The sequence below is a fragment of the Branchiostoma floridae genome, chromosome 2 (genome assembly GCF_000003815.2).
Source record: "Branchiostoma floridae strain S238N-H82 chromosome 2, Bfl_VNyyK, whole genome shotgun sequence".
Lineage (NCBI taxonomy): Eukaryota > Metazoa > Chordata > Leptocardii > Amphioxiformes > Branchiostomatidae > Branchiostoma > Branchiostoma floridae.
This window is the reverse complement of record NC_049980.1, coordinates 25,220,539-25,238,885: the sequence shown is the minus strand read 5'-3', so window position 1 is coordinate 25,238,885 and position 18,347 is coordinate 25,220,539. Positions and strand designations below refer to the sequence as shown.

The 18,347-nt window shown below is 43.0% G+C and overlaps 1 protein-coding gene across 6 annotated transcripts in view; it reads right to left on the bottom strand.

The window, feature by feature from the left end:
* Window positions 1-433: 433 nt before the first annotated feature.
* Window positions 434-18,347, bottom strand: part of LOC118410107 (collagen alpha-3(IX) chain-like) — a 43,087-nt gene continuing 25,173 nt past the window's right edge. For 5 of the 6 annotated variants that reach the window (XM_035811614.1, XM_035811615.1, XM_035811617.1 and 2 more), the window contains 26 exons: window positions 17,997-18,059; window positions 17,668-17,721; window positions 15,630-15,692; window positions 12,316-12,372; window positions 11,242-11,259; window positions 10,910-10,972; window positions 10,729-10,782; window positions 10,126-10,179; window positions 9,744-9,797; window positions 9,578-9,631; window positions 9,197-9,250; window positions 8,719-8,772; window positions 8,356-8,409; window positions 8,161-8,214; window positions 7,824-7,922; window positions 7,460-7,513; window positions 7,210-7,263; window positions 6,898-6,969; window positions 6,424-6,504; window positions 6,234-6,266; window positions 5,780-5,926; window positions 5,318-5,372; window positions 4,781-4,978; window positions 4,381-4,458; window positions 3,751-4,018; window positions 434-2,467 (listed from right to left, as the gene is read on the bottom strand). In XM_035811614.1, coding sequence (XP_035667507.1) covers window positions 3,825-4,018; window positions 4,381-4,458; window positions 4,781-4,978; window positions 5,318-5,372; window positions 5,780-5,926; window positions 6,234-6,266; window positions 6,424-6,504; window positions 6,898-6,969; window positions 7,210-7,263; window positions 7,460-7,513; window positions 7,824-7,922; window positions 8,161-8,214; window positions 8,356-8,409; window positions 8,719-8,772; window positions 9,197-9,250; window positions 9,578-9,631; window positions 9,744-9,797; window positions 10,126-10,179; window positions 10,729-10,782; window positions 10,910-10,972; window positions 11,242-11,259; window positions 12,316-12,372; window positions 15,630-15,692; window positions 17,668-17,721; window positions 17,997-18,059 — 1,815 coding nt within the window. In that variant the 3' untranslated portion in view covers window positions 434-2,467; window positions 3,751-3,824. The remainder of the gene's footprint in view (window positions 2,468-3,750; window positions 4,019-4,380; window positions 4,459-4,780; window positions 4,979-5,317; window positions 5,373-5,779; window positions 5,927-6,233; window positions 6,267-6,423; window positions 6,505-6,897; window positions 6,970-7,209; window positions 7,264-7,459; window positions 7,514-7,823; window positions 7,923-8,160; window positions 8,215-8,355; window positions 8,410-8,718; window positions 8,773-9,196; window positions 9,251-9,577; window positions 9,632-9,743; window positions 9,798-10,125; window positions 10,180-10,728; window positions 10,783-10,909; window positions 10,973-11,241; window positions 11,260-12,315; window positions 12,373-15,629; window positions 15,693-17,667; window positions 17,722-17,996; window positions 18,060-18,347) is intronic. The other variant, XM_035811616.1, reaches the window with a different exon arrangement.

Here is an 18,347-nt window from a genome sequence, read left to right as displayed (position 1 = left end):
GGTGCTGATTACCATGTCCTTGGTTTTTTTGCAAACCAATCCGTCAACCTTGACGGACAAAAATCCTTGGTGGAAGCTACAGGCGGCTTGGGGACGCCGTCCACGGCCGTAAAAGCCACACACTGTTTTGCTATTGTTATGATTGTTGACAATGTGTGTCGGCGCCCTTTCGCATACGATAATCTCATTAAAACCCATTTTTCAAGGTCTCAGTTCAGTCCTTCTAATTAATTTTCGCGGTTTTCGCGACGATTGTAATTGGCTGACGGAAAAAAAATTCGAGCTGGCTAAAGCCCTGGTCGGACCAGAAGGGAAGAATACAGCCTAGAGGAAAACGTTTTCAGTTGATGCTGTGTTAACTCTGCTTAGTGGTGTTGGAATGTTGGTACAAAGTCAGCAATACTCAGAAACCAAAAGATGCTCACACAAAGTATGAAAGGAAAGAAAAGAAAGACTAGATTTTAATGCTTTACAAAAGGCACGTCCACCCATCCTACTACTAATGTAATGCCAAGATATATCCCACATACATGGTAACAAAAGCCCACTGGCAAGCACGTCCCAGATCAAGTTAAGTACACATATAGCAATAACAATCATTAAGATAGATTAGTCTCCAAATAATGAGTCCCCGTCAAATGATACAAAATGATAGAAAAATATGTTCCCAGAATGATGAAGATGAATGGCTGAATTGATGTCACTACTTAACCCCCACCCTGCTGTGGGTTCATCAATGCACCCAAGTTTGTATTGGTTACAGCAGAAGTCAGCAGGGAGAGGGTTAACTGGCCTAACGATGTGTGTGATGATGATAGCTAACAGTAACATCCTTACCAGTGAAGACCTGTATCTTACTGCCTGTGGTCAATATACACTTGTGCCTGGTGTAACATGATTTATTTGATGCTCTAATTAGCATACAAAAATTTGTTCAAACAGCTTTGCTAATTGACATTGATAAGGTGGGTGTATCCATCCATGTCTAACAGGCCATAAAAGATTGCTCCTACTAAAAGTGAAAAACCTTGTCTGACCAATGTCTTGACACAGCAATGGTGAAACTGCCTCTATTATCATGCAAGTACATGGTACAACCAAAGTTGTAAATGTTCTTGCATCCACTAACAGCACTAGTGATTTATCAGCATTAAATTCCACCAAAAACCATCCTATAACAGACAGAAGCTTTGTTACCATAATAATACATGCCACCACTATAAGCAATACTGAATCACATGTGCCTGTAATAAAGCATTTGAGATACGTTTCATAGGCTACAGGTCTAAACTGTTCAAAACTAAGTGAACTTTGAAATGTAGTGAGGGTGGATACTACAACATTGTCATGATTATAGATTAATGCACCTTGAATGGTTTTCTCTCTCTAAGCCATTCATGTATACTACAGATAATATATCTCCATTAATTCTTACAACAAGAATAAACAACTTTACATATATTCAAAGAGAAAGTAGTAACAATAGAAAAAATAAAGGCAACACACCGTAGCATGCATTTTTGAGTATAGATGACCTGTACTATGACTACAGAATGGAGCACAAGAAATGGAGTCTGGAGTTCAGCCCACAATCTATCTAGTTCATTACATGTATGTGCATAGACCTCTGTAAATACATGTATGTCATGACTGTATGCAGATCTTTTTAAAGGCACGACACCATGAGGACCATGAAAGTGTCTGTCTATTTAAAATTGAAAAAGTTAGAGAGCTTTCAAAGGTAAGAACTTCCCTTTGGCAAGGTGTTTAATGCCTTGCTAATGCTTTAGTTTGGCACCAATCTAGCATTACATACCACTTTCAAGGGTCTCCAATCCTTTGTGTATGGGGAGGACCTTCTTGATGTTTACTCTGCACAGCATGGAGTACTTACCACCAATACTAGATAGATCATTTTGTGACCATAAACGTTTGTGAATGATCTTAGAACATGGTACGCATAAGACAGAGAGCCCTCTTATCAGATGCCATGGTCATATTTGTCACAATTATGTTGTGTGAGCATTAACCATTTTCAGCAATATATGGTGTTGAAAACAATTGATGTTGCAAAGCTATGGGTACAGTAGTCTAAAGGGACAAGAGTAAGGTGAATGGTTCAGTTGACAAAGGGTATAGAGAAGGCAGCAGAAAAAGAACTTATTTGATAGCAGGTTCTCTTGCATGTCATGTTCTCCACTGACAGTTTTGTGATAATATCATCGAACTACACCACTTCTCTCACACATGCTAAATGTGTTACCTTTCTCTACAATGTTATGTACAAAGCACCATAAAAGGCAAACTTGGAAAACTGACTAATATATATGGAAGTAGCACCATAGTTCAATCAGTAAAACCTACTCATAACTCACGTCAACAGCTTTGTTACTCCTGTACTAATCAACTCTCTTTCCTACTTCATCTTTGATTGACATCCTGTCCTACGTCCTCATTGGCTGCCTGCCTATGAAACGGGTTGGCGGAAACGGCTGCCCGGTCGGTCGGCGGAAACCGCTGCCTGGTCCAGTCCGGAGGTTGGTTTTGGGGGTTTCGAGTATACCAAATGTAAACAAAATGGCTTGCAAAATGGCAGTAATGTAGGCTGACCCTACAACTTACAGTAGCACTATATCATAAACATTACCGTAATTTCGGAAATTCGAAAACGCAAACACGGCGTAATTTCGAACTTGTACACGTTTTCGGTGAACACCAGATACACCTCCTTCTAATAGAGGACAGAAGCAAACTTTATTATTACTTGTTCTTCGGAATAGCTTTAGACAAATAAGATGCGGGCATTGATTAGAGTATGAGTCATTTGTGTTGAAGATTAATTGCTAAGTTTTTTTTTTCTCAAGCCGACCGTGGCCATGTTGTTTATCGCGGTGTTATTTGGGCTCTAGCCGCTCTGCTGATCTGAGACTGGATGGGATTATACTGACTTTCAGTGCTTTGACAACGAACACATTTGTTAAATCCTTGGTTAAATCTTTATTATCTTATCATTTCCAACATGTGAGAAATAGTATCGTGATCAATCAAAGAATTGCAGTGGGGAAATCTTCAGACACTGGTGAAATCGCCAGTTTGATCTTTTGAGAATTCAATGTTCGGTGACAAGTTCGCTTACGGGGAGGAAAGACTACCAAACGGCGGAGCTGTTTTCGTGTGAAGTAACAAAATCATAAGAAAATGTCGTACATAATTAATATATAATTGACTACATTAGACAGTTTAAACCAGAACCTGACACAAAAAATTGAATGCATGCGTTTGTAAATGTACATTTAGTATTAATTATCTAAATTTGAATTCTTTTACAGTTCTTAGATATAGTTTCTCCTCGGACATGTCAGACAGCTCGGCGCGGTAGCACTGTCAAAATTGATTGATTTCGTCGCCAGCGCCCGCAGCACATATGATACTAGATCAAAGAACCGCCACCTTGTAAAACCATGACGTAGCGAACTTCTGACATTCCTTACTGGGGGACGTTCTGATAGTAGCTGGGGACAATCTTACCAAGAAATGTCAAATTGATCTTTTTTTCAAAAGATAAGTAATTTGGCCAGCTTCCTTTGAACATGTAGCAACATCTAACAACCGTTATGGAATATTTAGTAGCCATTTTGATAACTTCACTTACACTGCTGTTTGCCATACTCGAAACCCCCAAAACCAACCTCCGGACCGGACCGGGCAGCGGTTTCCGCCGACCGACCGGGCAGCCATTTCCGCCAACCCCTATGAAACTGCAACCAATGAAATCAAGGTGTCATTCAATGCTGAGGCAGCTGTCCTATGTTGGGATTTGTCAGTTATTTCCCAGGCCCTTTTTTATTCTTGTTGTTGGACATGATCGGTGAGAGGCCTAGGCAGGACATGGGATCGCACACTCCAGGGCTGCCAGGGGGCCCACGCTGGCCGAGTGCTCCTGTAGCACCGACGGGGCCGATGGGACCAGGGGGGCCGGGGTTGCCGGGGACACCGATGCCAGTCTCTCCTTTCCGTCCTGTAAAGAAGCAGAGTTCTCTTTAAATCCCAATGCAGGGCAAAGCTACTGGTAACAAAATCAGGCATTGAATTGATTATGCTTCATCACATGGATTACAGGTCAGCACCAAGGAAAGAAACGTCCATCTATAAGCATCTCAATCATAGCAACTAACTGTAACGTAGTAGATGACAGATGGCATGCAACCATTAGGCAATGCATTCACTATATTGAATAATTCATTACTTCCTTGAATCCTTGAAATCTGCCTGAATTTTACTGATGTTTAATTGTTTCTTCAAAGAATGTTAAGCAGGTGATAAGACTGGTAGAAATCACATCTGAACATGGTGGCTCCGTTTTGTGGAGCTGAGTCCTACCTGCTCTCCCAGGTGCTCCGATCGGACCTGGTATTCCGTAGCCTGGCTCTCCGCGGTCTCCTGGCATGCCTTGGGGCCCTGGAAGTACAGGAGTGTCAGAAAATCTTCATATATGTATATAACAACAATGCTAGAATTAGCTTTCAAGCAGCCTGTCCTTAAGAGTTTGCTCCAGTAGATGACATGCATATTTTTTTAAGTATCTCTTTCTTGAGGACTCTTTATGATGTACAGCAGTTATGCTAAGTGATTGTGCCTGATGGTTACAGGAGTGTAAGAAAATCTTCATATATATATAACAGCAATGCTAGTATAAGCATCCAAACCTTAAAAGTTTGGTCCAGTGGATCTTTCTTGATGAATGTTTACGATGTCTATTAGTTATGCTAAGCAGCTGTACCTGATGGTCCAATGGATCCTCTGTCTCCCGGCATGCCAGGATTTCCCTGTGGTCCAGGTGGCCCTGATATCCCGACGGGCCCGCGCTCTCCGGTAGGACCAGGCTGGCCCGGCGGGCCGGGTGGTCCAGGGCGGGTCATCACCACCGTGCGCTTGGCAGCCTGCTGGGCTAGGTTTGCTGCCAACATCTTCATGTGACCTGTGGTTAAAAGTTGTAAAAGCTTGGTTCATCGATGATGAGAAGCTGGTATCTTGAGAGGACAGTTTTTATAGCTTAGTACTCTTTTCACAAATTGCTTTTGCTTCCTCAAGTGTTATCTTTTCTTGGGTACATTACTTTGACAGGAACTATAGTATGTGCAGGATTTGTCAAAGTATTTGGTAAAGGAGCAAAACCAATCATAAGCAGTCACATGGATATTTCCTGAATTTCCTCTATTTGGGTTAGAGCCGTCTCGTATCTTTAGATATGCTCATGTGCAACGATCACTAAGTTACAACTCGCTACTGAAATAACTGTTATAGTGCTCAAACTCACTGTCAATGGCCCTCTCACATATCCTCAGGACTTCCTCTTCTGATGGTGATCTTCCCTGGTAACAGAGAACAATGTAAGGTCATATGTATCATTGGAGGAATATTCAGCACCAAGGACAGACCCAATAGGCTGTGTCCTTCAAACCAACCATGGCACACGGAAACCTTGAACACACATCTGATTGAATTTTATCAATTTCTCATTTCAGGCTTAAAGGAAAGATCACTTAAAAATTTTCCTCCAGTTTACCAAGCTCATTTTTCTCTTAGTTATTTTGTATGACTTTTATTAATCATACTTATTTTTCTTGTTCGATGTATATTGTTATAATTCAGGCCTCTCTTGCTCTGTTATGACTCTTTTTATTTCATTACCATGTATTTATTGTTTCTTTCTTTGAGCACAAAATGAATTGAATTAAAAAAATAATAAACAGCAACGAGGAAAGAAGGTACTATTTACTGGTTGTCCCGTCGGCCCTTGTGATCCAGGGAAACCGCGAGAACCCTCCACACCCGGAGGTCCCCGAGGTCCAGCTGGTCCAGACTGTCCAGGCATACCCGTGGCACCGACAGGGCCTACTGAGCCTGCATCTCCCTTTGGTCCTTCCTATGGAGAAACAGGTTCAGGAATGCAGTAAGCAGCATTTTGGCATGTGAGCCTTGTCAATTTGTCACTTAAGAAGACTGGCATTGGACTGGGTACCATCCTCCGTGGCGACTGCTGGCTCAATATTTTTGCTGGCATACCACAGTTACCAAGTTAAAAGGTTGAGCCAGCGGTAACTATGGTACCCAGGCTAGACAGGAGTAACTCAGCTAGTCAATACTGAAGATAACGTTTCAGAATACAGCTCTAGGACTTGTTAGGACATGTTTTCTTACATTTAAAATTCATGAATTTGTTCTATTCATACCTTTCCTCTGGGTCCAATGCCACCAATATCACCCTGCAAACAAGATTGGAAAAATGTGAGAAAGGTGGCTAGGAGATCAACAAATCTTTAAAAAGTGGAGATAGTAAATTATTATCAAATAGAATTTCTCCACATACAGGCAAATGCATAATAGATAGGTGTCTGGTGATATTTGAGGAGTTAGACTAACCTTTGCCCCTCGGATACCATCCAGACCAGGCATTCCAGGCTCTCCCTTGGAGCCATCCCTTCCTGTAGGCCCCCTCATTCCCTGTGACAGGAAAAATAACACAGAACATTATTAGCTCATTGTCATTATCAATATAAGGCAGATGCAGGTATGAACAGTAGCATGAATTAATGAATGAAGACCTTTGTTGTACATGTTTCCCCAACCTAGCTAAGTTTAGATAATGACGAAGGCAAAGCATAGCATAGGCTATCATATAGGTTCAGCTTCTTCTCTCTTCTTCAAGTTCTTGGTATTGGTGAAAATGTAGGAATATACAGTAGGATTGCATGGGTTTAGTAGCTATTGTCAGTTTGTTGAAACACATGAAGAATATGATATTTTCATTACTCTTATGTTTAAAGTGAAGGAATCTACTCTCTATAAAACTACTATAAGGTAGGATATCCCTGTCAGGAATAGGATCATGTTTACCCTTGGTCCAGGATCACCCATGTCACCTTTCTGTCCTGGCATACCCATGGGGCCAGCCAAGCCTGCAGGACCCTGCAAACAAAAAGAGGGTGTTCTCAGGTATGTTTTGAACATCTTCTATGATGGTTTTCATGAGACTGCGTTCCCAACGAAAATATCTGACTTCCATGCTGTCATCAAAACTAGACAAGATTTCAAGATGTTTATCCTCCAAAGCATCACAGTAACAGAAGCCTGTTTGGCCTGAAAGTTATAGACGTATGACAATGTATATTCACTCAAAACACTTACAATTTACTCAAAGGTACTTACAATTGGTCCCACAATACCCTGGGGGCCTCTGTCTCCCTTTTCTCCTGGGTATCCCTGCAGTCATAAGAAACAGAGAAACATAGTGTACAATGTTTGGTATATTATGCTTGTACACGCAGTGTATTAGTACGTGGAATCACTTGCACTACATTATGATACAAGGGTGAGAGAGTGTAAGAGACAGTTGATGCCATGTATACTGAACACATATTGTGACATGAAAAAAGGGGCAAAAATCTGTACAACTTACCATTGGACCTCTCTCCCCATCAATTCCATCAATACCAGGAGGGCCTTGAACACCCTAGAAGATAAGATCAATGAAAGATGAGATTTCCATTCCCTGACCATGCTACAAGCAAGCTATGAATCTGTCCTTATAATTACGAACGAAGGAATGTGAATGACAAGCAAATAAGCGAAGAATATGTTTAGAAGAATGCCCAAAATTTAATGGTAAATGAAATGATGAGATATACCATACAACTGGTTTGATCATATAAAGTGTGCTTGGACATGAAGTATATTTGGTAGATTCATTTTGAAACTGTCACAACTTGTTCATAAAACTGCCATTCCACATGTGTGAATGACATGCAAAACTTTTTACATACTGTAGGTCCTCGTTGTCCCACTGGTCCTTGGTTTCCGTTCAGGCCAGGGTTTCCCTTGGGTCCAACTGGCCCAATGGGTCCTGGTTGTCCAGGTACACCCTGGAGAGGAGAGTGTGGGGGGAGTAATGGGGTCAAGTTAGATACATTAGAGCTGGTTGATGATGATGTTATCCCACGGTATTCTCCTTGATATTTGCATTGATTGAAGTATAATAGCAAGTTATTCGACTGTATCAAGTCTTTAAGATATAGAATTTTTCTTATATATATATATGTTAAACTTATTTGTTAATGTGAAAAAACAGATGAAACCTGAAAGTAAATGCACCACACTCACCATAGGACCCTTGTCTCCAGTGATACCCGATGGTCCGATAGGCCCAGCCTCTCCCTGTTGAAAAATAACCAGATGACATCTCAACTATCAGAAAATGTTGACATGTATACGAAGCTGAGCATCAACTATTGAGATCTTTGGGATTCCCCCATGACAAGCACAAAAGATGATTTAGATGAGCTTGATTCGACCCACCTTCAAACCTGGGAATCCATTCATGCCGTCTCTGCCTGGTACTCCATTCATCCCCTGGAGCATACAATATAATGCACTGTTGTCAGCATAGAAGTAAGTACGCTGATATCATAAGAGTTGATCTCATAATGAGAATAAGTATTGTAATATTGATAAATCATTTATGCAAGAAGTACTTTTTAATAAAACTCTTGACATGAGTTTATTTCTGTTTTGTGTGTATTCTACAGAATACACAGCCACATCCATGCAGCTTTACATGCAGTACCACACAGCATTGTACCAGTGACAAAATAGTTCTGTTTCAGCAGAAGGCAATGATACCAAAATACTACTATAATAAGCAATGTAAACATGTCTCACAGGTTCTCCCTTGGGTCCCATCATTCCGTTTCCGCCCCTCCTGCCTGGTTCACCCTGTACAACACAAAAACAAGACTCAAAGATCTCATATGTCCATGAAATATTCTAAGTTTTTATGAATATCTTTTTTTATTCATTATTGTGAATCTCTCGCTGATTCTGTCCAAGTTGTTCCATTTCTGCATTTTCCGACCAACATGTAGGAACAACCTTGGACCCGAGTCAGGCCAACCTTCCCATCCTGCCAGTCTCCAGTTCCACCATCTTCTGCCTCACTTCCTGACACTCTGCAATACTCAATATCTATGGACACACACCAACACAAACAAACTCACCTTTATTCTTACTCGGAATATGGTGACAAAATACAAATGTACAAATACAAGTGTCTTGAATCAGGATGATGTGTTTATCATGAAAGATCTTGCTCAAAGATAGTCATTTATAGACTTATAATGTGATTCAAAGGACAACTTACCTTCGTTCCTTTGAGGCCTTGTGGTCCCATACTTCCCCTCTCTCCATCAAGACCCTGTACACAGATAATAATGAAAATTATGACTGGTACAACATGATGCTAGTGTACAAGATCGAACTGTTTCAGAGTCTGAGCATCAGATATCTTGGAGCCTGATGAGCAAAAAGAGGATTGGGAAGTGAGCAGTAATGTCTGCTGCTCAAAAAGAAAACATCCTCTGCAGTATATATAAATGTTACCTGTGCTTGATGCCTGTAGTTGATGCTTGTACCAGCCCAAGGTTTTTATAGCTGGTGACATTTTCTTCAATTCTTTAGCCTTGTAATATGGTGTGTCATATATTGTTGAAGAATGTGTATGACAGTGACTACATGTACTTACACGCATGCCCTGTTCACCTGGCGGTCCCATCAGACCCATAGCCCCCGGGTTACCCTGGGGAGAAAGAAAAGACTTGTCAACATCTGAAAGTTTGTCAACCAAAGAGAAGGACAGAGTTAAGCCACAATTGCTTGGCCTGCTGCTATTTTCTATACTGGTAACCCACCTTTTGCCCCTTCTGTCCCTCCGGTCCTTTGTCACCCCTTGGCCCCTGTGGTCCCTGTAGGAAGAAATAATGCCTGTGTTAGTAGTGATATACCCAACCAAGTAGCTTGTATGAAAGAATGAAGCCAGTTTTCTCTTGTTAAATGTCAGTGTTCTTATGTAACGTTACATGGATAACCCCCTTCACAACTTTCAACCACATAAAATCCCTGCCTATAGCAGGCGTGTATGCCCAAATGAAGCCTCGTCTTTCCCTCCCTCCCTCCTTGCTAAACTACCTCTGAAGACCTTCCACCCGATAGTTTGATTTAAACTTTGTACTTTTTTCTATTTAACCACCATTGGTTAGACTCACTGGTAAAACGAAGATGTTTGATACTCACAGCTCGTCCGTCCACACCAGGTGCCCCAGGGAGACCCATGGGTCCGGGTTGTCCCTGTAACAGCAGCAACTCAGTTGTCATTTCAACAACAACTGTTTCATAATCATATGCATATGATATACATTCCACAACAGAAAAACACACCTAATTCCCTGTACATCGATGATCAGGTCAGTTTCACTTACGAAAGGCAATCACAGCTACCCGTAACGTTTGACCGTTTCCCAAACCAAATTCACTTGCTAAAGTAACTGTTGTTTTTTTGGCGTACCAATGCCTGATCGGACGGGCTTAATATCCATGAGATGTCCGAGGAAAGTGATTGACAAATTGTTAATCTGTGCAGCCTGGGAACTGGACCATTTGTCCATAGACATTGGCTTTCTAACTTTATTTATGTCTATGTACCCCTGACGTTGTTAAAAGTAGTCGTAGTGCACAAAGTAGCATAAATGCGTCAAGGATAATCAGTCCTTCATAGACGCCAAGGATAATCAGCGTTAAGGATAGTCAGTGCTTCAGAACCGTTATTTTTACTCTTATTCTCCCATATCTTCAAACCAAACCAAACCAAACGCGATGTTGACAGCTAATGTTACTTACATCAAACCCATTCTTCCCCGGAATGCCGTTGTCTCCTGAGTCTCCTTTGTGACCCTGGATAATAGTAAAACAGACAACATCATGCACCGGTATTGTTTATATTAGACGCTCTGTACCTCAAGAAATCATATAAAAGGTGCATCGTCAAAATGATCTAGAAAAGAGTAAACTGTCGGCAAACCTTCGGCCCGGGGAAGCCAGGGGGCCCGGGAAGGCCGTGAGGTCCGGGTGGTCCCGGTGGGCCCTGAGGATAAGAATCACAATTCATTCAATTAAACGAAATATAAATTTAGGTTTTCAAAGCACTCAAAAGATTGTAGCAAGCCACGTGAGGTTTAAAACACCGCTAATGATATGCTTAGATATCCATTCTCCACAATACTGATCAATGGGATCCGTACTTATCATACGAATATCAACTAAGTAACTACGGTGCAAATTTTGGTCAGATTGAGCTCATTTTTCCTCCCAAGCGGTCATCCCCTGTGTGCGTTAGTGTTTGCCAGTACTGACCCGCAGCCATTGTATTCTCTGTCGAGCAGCAGCAAAGGTGGACGGGGTCCGCCAAGGCAGAAGAGAAGCAGTTAAATAAACATGGTTTAAATTATTCTCGCAATTTGTATTTCCAGGCGAAGTCCATTTCATTCAAGATGTGATACGTCTTACTTTCTTCATATCCACTGCCACTTAGGCAGCAACCAATTCCACTTAACCTGAACTAGGGGAATTCGAAGGTTAAGTTAAGAACTACCGCTGAAACGGGATCCAGAGACTTTGAAAAGTCTGTGCACAATGTACAAATCATGCAATTGAAGAAACTTTTGTTGAAATTCGTAAATGGTCATCGCCTGGAAAAAGAGTTTATGCAGACAGGACACTACAGTGATATGGACAGACAGGAAATGCGATGTGCATGTGGAAGAGCGGACAGTGTTTTGTGTGGTAATAATAGCATGACAGAAACTTGCAATGGCTAGATATCGTTGCAGAAGCTATGTAGACCGTGTATTCTGGCTATATCATCTGCCTATCACTTTTGTAGGTAGTTATGTTATCACACCGATGATATTTCTCATACGAAATAACAAACAAGCACACGATGTGCTTCAAATGTCATGGTAATGGCAGATACATACACTGGAACAGCATGGGGCTCCATGTATGTGGTTTGATGACGTGAAGCATGCATATCATTAACAATATCGACCAAATACAACACGTTAGTCTACTTCGGCTACGTAGTCAATAAAATACTCTATCATTACACATACATGTATATGTGTATGTACGTTGTAACTTCACAACTTGCATTAACGTTTGTTGACCGCCCTATTATTATAGTATTAACGTGATACTTTAGGAAATACGTGGCATTGAAAGTAACGTGATACTGGGGGGGGGGGGGGATTCAGCGATTTTGATAAAGACATCAAGAGTAGTACTACTAGTATTCCAAGTTATCAATCTGGTCGATCAGCATTCGTCTGCATGCTTCACATTCGAGGCACTACATTTTGGCAGTTAGTGAAAAGCGCTCCTTGCGACATTACGTATGCGCGCATGGTCACAAGTATCTTGCCGACATACCTGGATGCCGCTCCCCTCCATGTCAGGTGGAAGAATCATGGGAGCACCGGGAGGACCCTTAAAGATAAAAAACGAAACGATTACGCATGGCACATCTCTCATCATTGTCATCATCATGAGAGAGAGAGAGAGTAGCGCTGTTACGAACGCATCAATAACCTTTGAATTGCAGGGGTTAATCTGCTGTTATCTTCACTTTCATACTTTCATGAATTGTCAAGTAGATTTTTTGTACCATTTGTACACGTTTTCATCATGAACAGAACTTCTTCACCCAGCCAGCTTATCATCAATGCCTTCCAAGTAACTTTATTTCACCTTGAACACCTGTTTCTTGACCTTGACCACCTACGGAGTCGGCTGATCAATGGCGAAGGGACTGTTTGTTTTACTTTCGTGACACCCGCGCGAAGGGTTAAGTTCTACCTTGTTGCGACTGTTTGCTCAAAGATGTTACTGCCGTCGACGCACTACTCCATCAACTGTCAGCGGCACTTCCCGCCAACAATAGGCAGTCACCTCCCGACAGCTCACTGTTAGGGACAGGTGACCTCGGGACAAAAATGTTACGGCCCCGCTTTATCCGCGTATTTGCACAGGGATGTAGCCATTTTCGGCTTGTTTATTTTTACAGCAGATTGTTCTGTTTATTTGTTAAGATGACACCCTTTCACTGGAGGTAAAAAAGGGCCGCGGGCAGTTATTCTGTGTAGGAAAGAGTGGCTTCACTTTGTTTATGTTCTAACGGAGGCCAAAGAGACGAAATATATCTTAATTCGAAACCCGATGGATCAGAGTTGGCGGTGAAACATTTTGCTTCAAAGAAAGAAGACGTTTATACTGTTGGATGATCTTCTTGTAATAGATACTTTCGTTGACTACTTTCTCATCTCACCTGAATGCTTTTGGCGCAGACGGAGGGAAGTTGCTTTAGAATAACATTTTGTACTTGAATGACTTTGAATGTGGTGTGTCATCTAGCTGGAGATGGTAGCGAATAGTCTGAATAGCTCTAGTTGAAGACGCTCTCCGACCGCGACCATGTTGGTAGTAGAATTAGCGTGAAGTTCTCATGTACAGGCCCTATGCCTCCCACAACCGTGTGACAAAATTAAACTGTAGTGAACCCCATTTATTCACGCAAAAGGATGATCCACAATTACAGTAATGGGTTTTGTCAAAAGTTGTCTTCCCTAGTGTCTAAGATAACGCTCCTCTTCTAAATTGTATTTTGTGACAACACCAACGATACTTCAGGTAAACCATCCCCACTCACAGGGCGATAGGGATCTCACCGCAAAAATGCGGTGCCCGGCTAAGGTGGCGGTATAACCGATACTGTTATGCGGTTTGGCAAGGAGAGTTTTGGTGTTATTGTGACAAAGAGAGGGGTCAGTCCGTCTTCTATGGCCGTGTCAAGCGTGTCGTACACAGACCTCCCTGAGCAGACTAAACACTAAACAAAACACACCTCAAAATCAAAGCTACTCCCTCTCTTTCCGCGCAAAACATCCACACAGCTGAGGGAGGAGGAATAGCAACCCGACGGAGATTAGAGAAACTGTGGCGTGTTTCAAATACGAACTATTTTTCTTAACAATATCTATCTCAGGACGTTGGGCGTTAACGGGTGTAAAAAAATGATGTACATCGTTTAAGTTTCATGTAAATATGTGATAACTTTTCTAATAATTTTATTACATCGCATTAACTGTTTTCAGTCAGCTCATATAACGTATAGACAAGGCACATTACACTAAAAAGCCAAAGACTTTGGTTACAGTAAGGATTTCGGAAAGAGACGCCTCGGCCGGGCTTTCTGTACTCGATGACAAGGCTCAGACGTGACGTCTACTTGAGCACCAATAGCCCGTTTCTGACACGCATACCTTTGGCGCCCTTACATAAACCTCTGACTTACGGACCAAATCAAAGCAACATATCGTCATGCTACCCTTCCGCCGCCACTCTAATGTACGTCGCCATGGCAACCGGTGCATATTTCAGTAAGAGGTTTTTGGAAGCTAAGAAATGTTGACTTAATTAAGATAACTTTGCCTCAATAATTGTCAGAACGTACCATTTTGTAGCAAAGGGGTTTGATACAACATCTGAATCAATTTGAATAAAAGACACTTTCGCCCTCGATCTTTTCGGAACGAAATCTTTAAAATCAAATTTGTTCTACTTTGAATACCCCTTCCTAGCACTGCTATTCAGGAGAAAGGCCGCCGATGGTCGGCTGCAATATTGCCCCTAATTAGCGGCCCTTGAGTCACTATTCCCGCAGACACCTGGTGGTTACGGACTTAACGTAAAGACGCGCTTCTGTCCACTACAGAAGACGCGGATAGAAGGCGGATTTGGAGCCTGGGGACTGGTCTTCCCGTCCAGCTGCTACACATTTCTGGTTCAAACTTCACTGTTTGTACCGAAACTTTTCAACCCCAAGTAGAATATGACCATTATAACCCGTATATGTTAGTGATGTCTCCTTCTGATCGCAGTTCGATCACAACGCATCTAGTTTGAGACGAGCCCCGGGCAGACGCCGACGGAACGCGCGGAGTCTGGAAAGAGGCATTAACGTCGCTCCACGCCTCCTTACGTGCTGTGACATCACCTTAATTACCGAGTGACGACATACCTCCATTCTTTGGCTACACAGAGGACAAATTAATTACTCTGATCCGCCCATGGGTTTGTGTGACGGAATACAAAGATAAAAGAAGAAAGTGGAGCTTTAAGTGGAGAAAGCGACACCGCGTCCCCGCGGGTTTGTTGCCCAGACAGGCAAGTCTTCCCCTTAGAATGAGAGATACCGATTATCTAACCACCTTTTTAGATTGTTCTCTTGGTCCTGACTCTAAAATCAACTCTGTGCATCAGTCTGCGCTCCTCTGACGGAACAGACTTTAGATAGCGTGCGTCAGTAAATAGTTGAAATTCAGAAGAATACGTAAGCATTGCCAATCACTGAGTAACGCTTCACCGAACAGTGCGTGCTATAGCAAACTTTTCAGCCATCAGCTGGCTCTATATCGATAGGTCCGAGTTACACAAGAGCGCGAGAAGGTCCAGTTCAACCCTTCAGGTGTAAAAGTGGTATTTCTTCGACCGCAAACAGTGGCAAAACCGCAGAACACTAAACCTATTCAACTCAACAATCTTATCTGTAACACCCGCTGGCTTCCCGCCAGAACCTCGGAGACTCGTGCTCGTGGGCCGCACACTTCTTTAACTTCACATAATGCACTGACTGATCTATAACTGATAGAAGAGCAATCTGAAGGGGAAAGTTGTAAGGCGCTTACCGGGAGTCCTGGAGGGCCGGCCGGTCCCCTGGGGCCAGGCGGTCCCATGACGCCCCGCACACCCTGTAGATGGAGGGAAACATCCGTCAGCAAAATATCCTACAAATCATACATGTCCGTCCTTATCAACCAAAAGTACAAAAGTACTCCTCATTGTAAAACGCAAGATAGAGTCAAGTAACAAGTCGGGGGGACGAGGTGATGATGGGGATATTTCTGACTCAAGGAGAGAAGCTATTGCAGTGAAAGGCGACATTCCGTCCCACTTTCTAGAAAAAAGCTAGATGTGAACGGGTACTGACGATTGGTCTCTCCTGGCCGAACCCAAACTCGCCGATGTCGTGCTTCTCCGGGATCTCTCCGTCCTCCTCGTATTTTTCCACAACTCCGTCGTTGAAGGTGGCCTGCGCGACGCCCATCCCGATGCCCTCGCCGCGCCGCCCCATCAGGTAGCCCCAGCGGTCCGGCTTCCTCGCGCCGCTGTCGCGGTGGTGTTTCTTCACCTTTTTCTGCGGTATCATTCCCACCGCCGCGGCAAAGACTAACGTGCACACCAGCACCCTCAAGACTGATCCGGTCTTCATCATTGGTGATGATGTGACAAAAATTGAAAGATGACTGACTGAAGAAAGAAGTCGGAGAGGTCGAGACCAGGTGCAGGAGCAATTCTCCGCGACCAGTTTCTCGGCGGGAAGAGAGAGAAGACGACGGCACTGTGCACATGCGCGAAATAACCAGCAACAAACTTGAGCTCCACCTGCGCAAGGTAGGTAACAAAGCGTGTCATTTTGACAAATACGCTAAGCCACGGTCACAGTGTCACATTTTTGAGGGGCCAGGGCAAAGCTAGAAGCTTTACCCAACAATTCACAGCCCTGATGACGCTCTTTATTACAGAGTTATTATCCCCATACTGAGCCTGTATGGTGAAAGGAGTCTTTCTAATAATCGTATGTTACAGCCAACAGACATTGTTGTGGTCTTACTTTCTGTGGGTTAAGTGGACAGTTTGGCGTATTGGCGAGACAGGATGTGTATAAACACAAGCATGAATGGAGGATTTAGCAATATTGGTAATCTGGAATCGCCAGATTAAGAAGAAACCCTCGCCGTTGGGCAGTTTTTTATCTTCTTTATCTGGACGATAAAGATGTCTTACATTCTGCTAAGTCTTGTATCTGTGCTGGAAACGCATCTCTTGTTATAAGTTGTTCTGGAGGAGAAACTTAAGGAATGGACGTGTAGTTGGTGCGGTGTATTTGATACCTGTCTCAGGTGTCCCCGATGTTTACACCTCAGGCCGCCCTCAGACAATGAGCGCTCATTGTTCGCTTGTTGGCACAACAGATGGAAGGGTTGGGCACCCGGGCCACGGGAGACGCGAGGAGAAGTGGGCCGGGCGGGAGAAACTAATGGTCCGCCAAGACTGCATGGTGACGGACATGTGCTGAGGCTTTCCCAGGGACGTATAGAGGGGGCTCAAGTCTCAAAGAGAACGTCAAGGACGACGGGAAGAAATGAGATAGTGTACACCGTAGAATAAAGAGTGGGGCATCTTTGATGGGGACACAGTTATCATCGCCGTCTATACTTGTAGTTGTACTGAGTCATAACGAACATTGCTCGTGATTGGGCAGGGTGTTTCACAGATGGGAAAACTCAATCTCAGCAAGGATGATGTAGGGTAGGCACTTTGCCATTTCTGAAATGTCTGTTTTAATCTGTTATGACTTATCAAAGCTCATCAACCTAATGATGAGGGAAACTAGAATACTTCCTCAATAGATAAAACAGTGATGTTACCGACCAAAACTTTAACTGTACCTTCATCCATCACCATGCACAGTTGTGTAGTGATGCCACATGCTGGCACTTGCTTGTGTAAGCAGTGTGACAGAATACCGGATAAAAATCCACCTGTAGTCGTTTACTGATTTATCCCCCTCATCCCAGGAGGGACATGTGATCAAACGCAATCACGAAATAGCTACAGATTTGTCAAATGTGGAACAGTTGTTGTAGCTCAGGACATCCTTACCCGTGAGCCGTCGTTTCCATCCAGCCCTGGTCTACCGACTAGCCCTCGTTCACCCTACAACAGGAGTGAGGGAAGGAGAGAGAGAAGAGGATGAGAACATCATCAAACGATATGGAAAGCCTTTGATCATACGGCTGATAGTAGGGTGTTCTACTGGATCAAAACTTCCACTTTTTGCTTAAAATCTAGTCTAAGTAGTAATACATTTCGACTGCATTGATGTGAATGATCTATACATCACAGGTTTTCTTTTCTCTCTTAGACAGCTCTAAGCCCGTCTGGGACTCATATAACAATGACCTATTGTCTGGTACCAACCACAAGCCCACCTTATGCCCCTTCAATCCCGGCAGCCCTTGTTCCCCGGGAAATCCACGCCTTCCTTGGTCGCCCTGCACAGGGAATCATGGGTAAAGTCAGACAGTTCAGAGATGATATATGCTAAATTGACGAGAAAATATTTTTGTTTTCTGTCAAATCAAACCTGATCCAACGCGCTCTTCGCTACTAAAAGTTGTGTTTTTATCACAGTTTAATGATGTCGTGGTCTAATGTTCAAACTGGCAGCATTAGTAGCAGTCTGTCATCGTGTGATCCAGGTTTAGTGAGAGACAGCGTGCAGGGGATCCACTACCGATGGCGTTAATGCAGTAAAGGCAACCTTTTCTGACCTTTCCGTG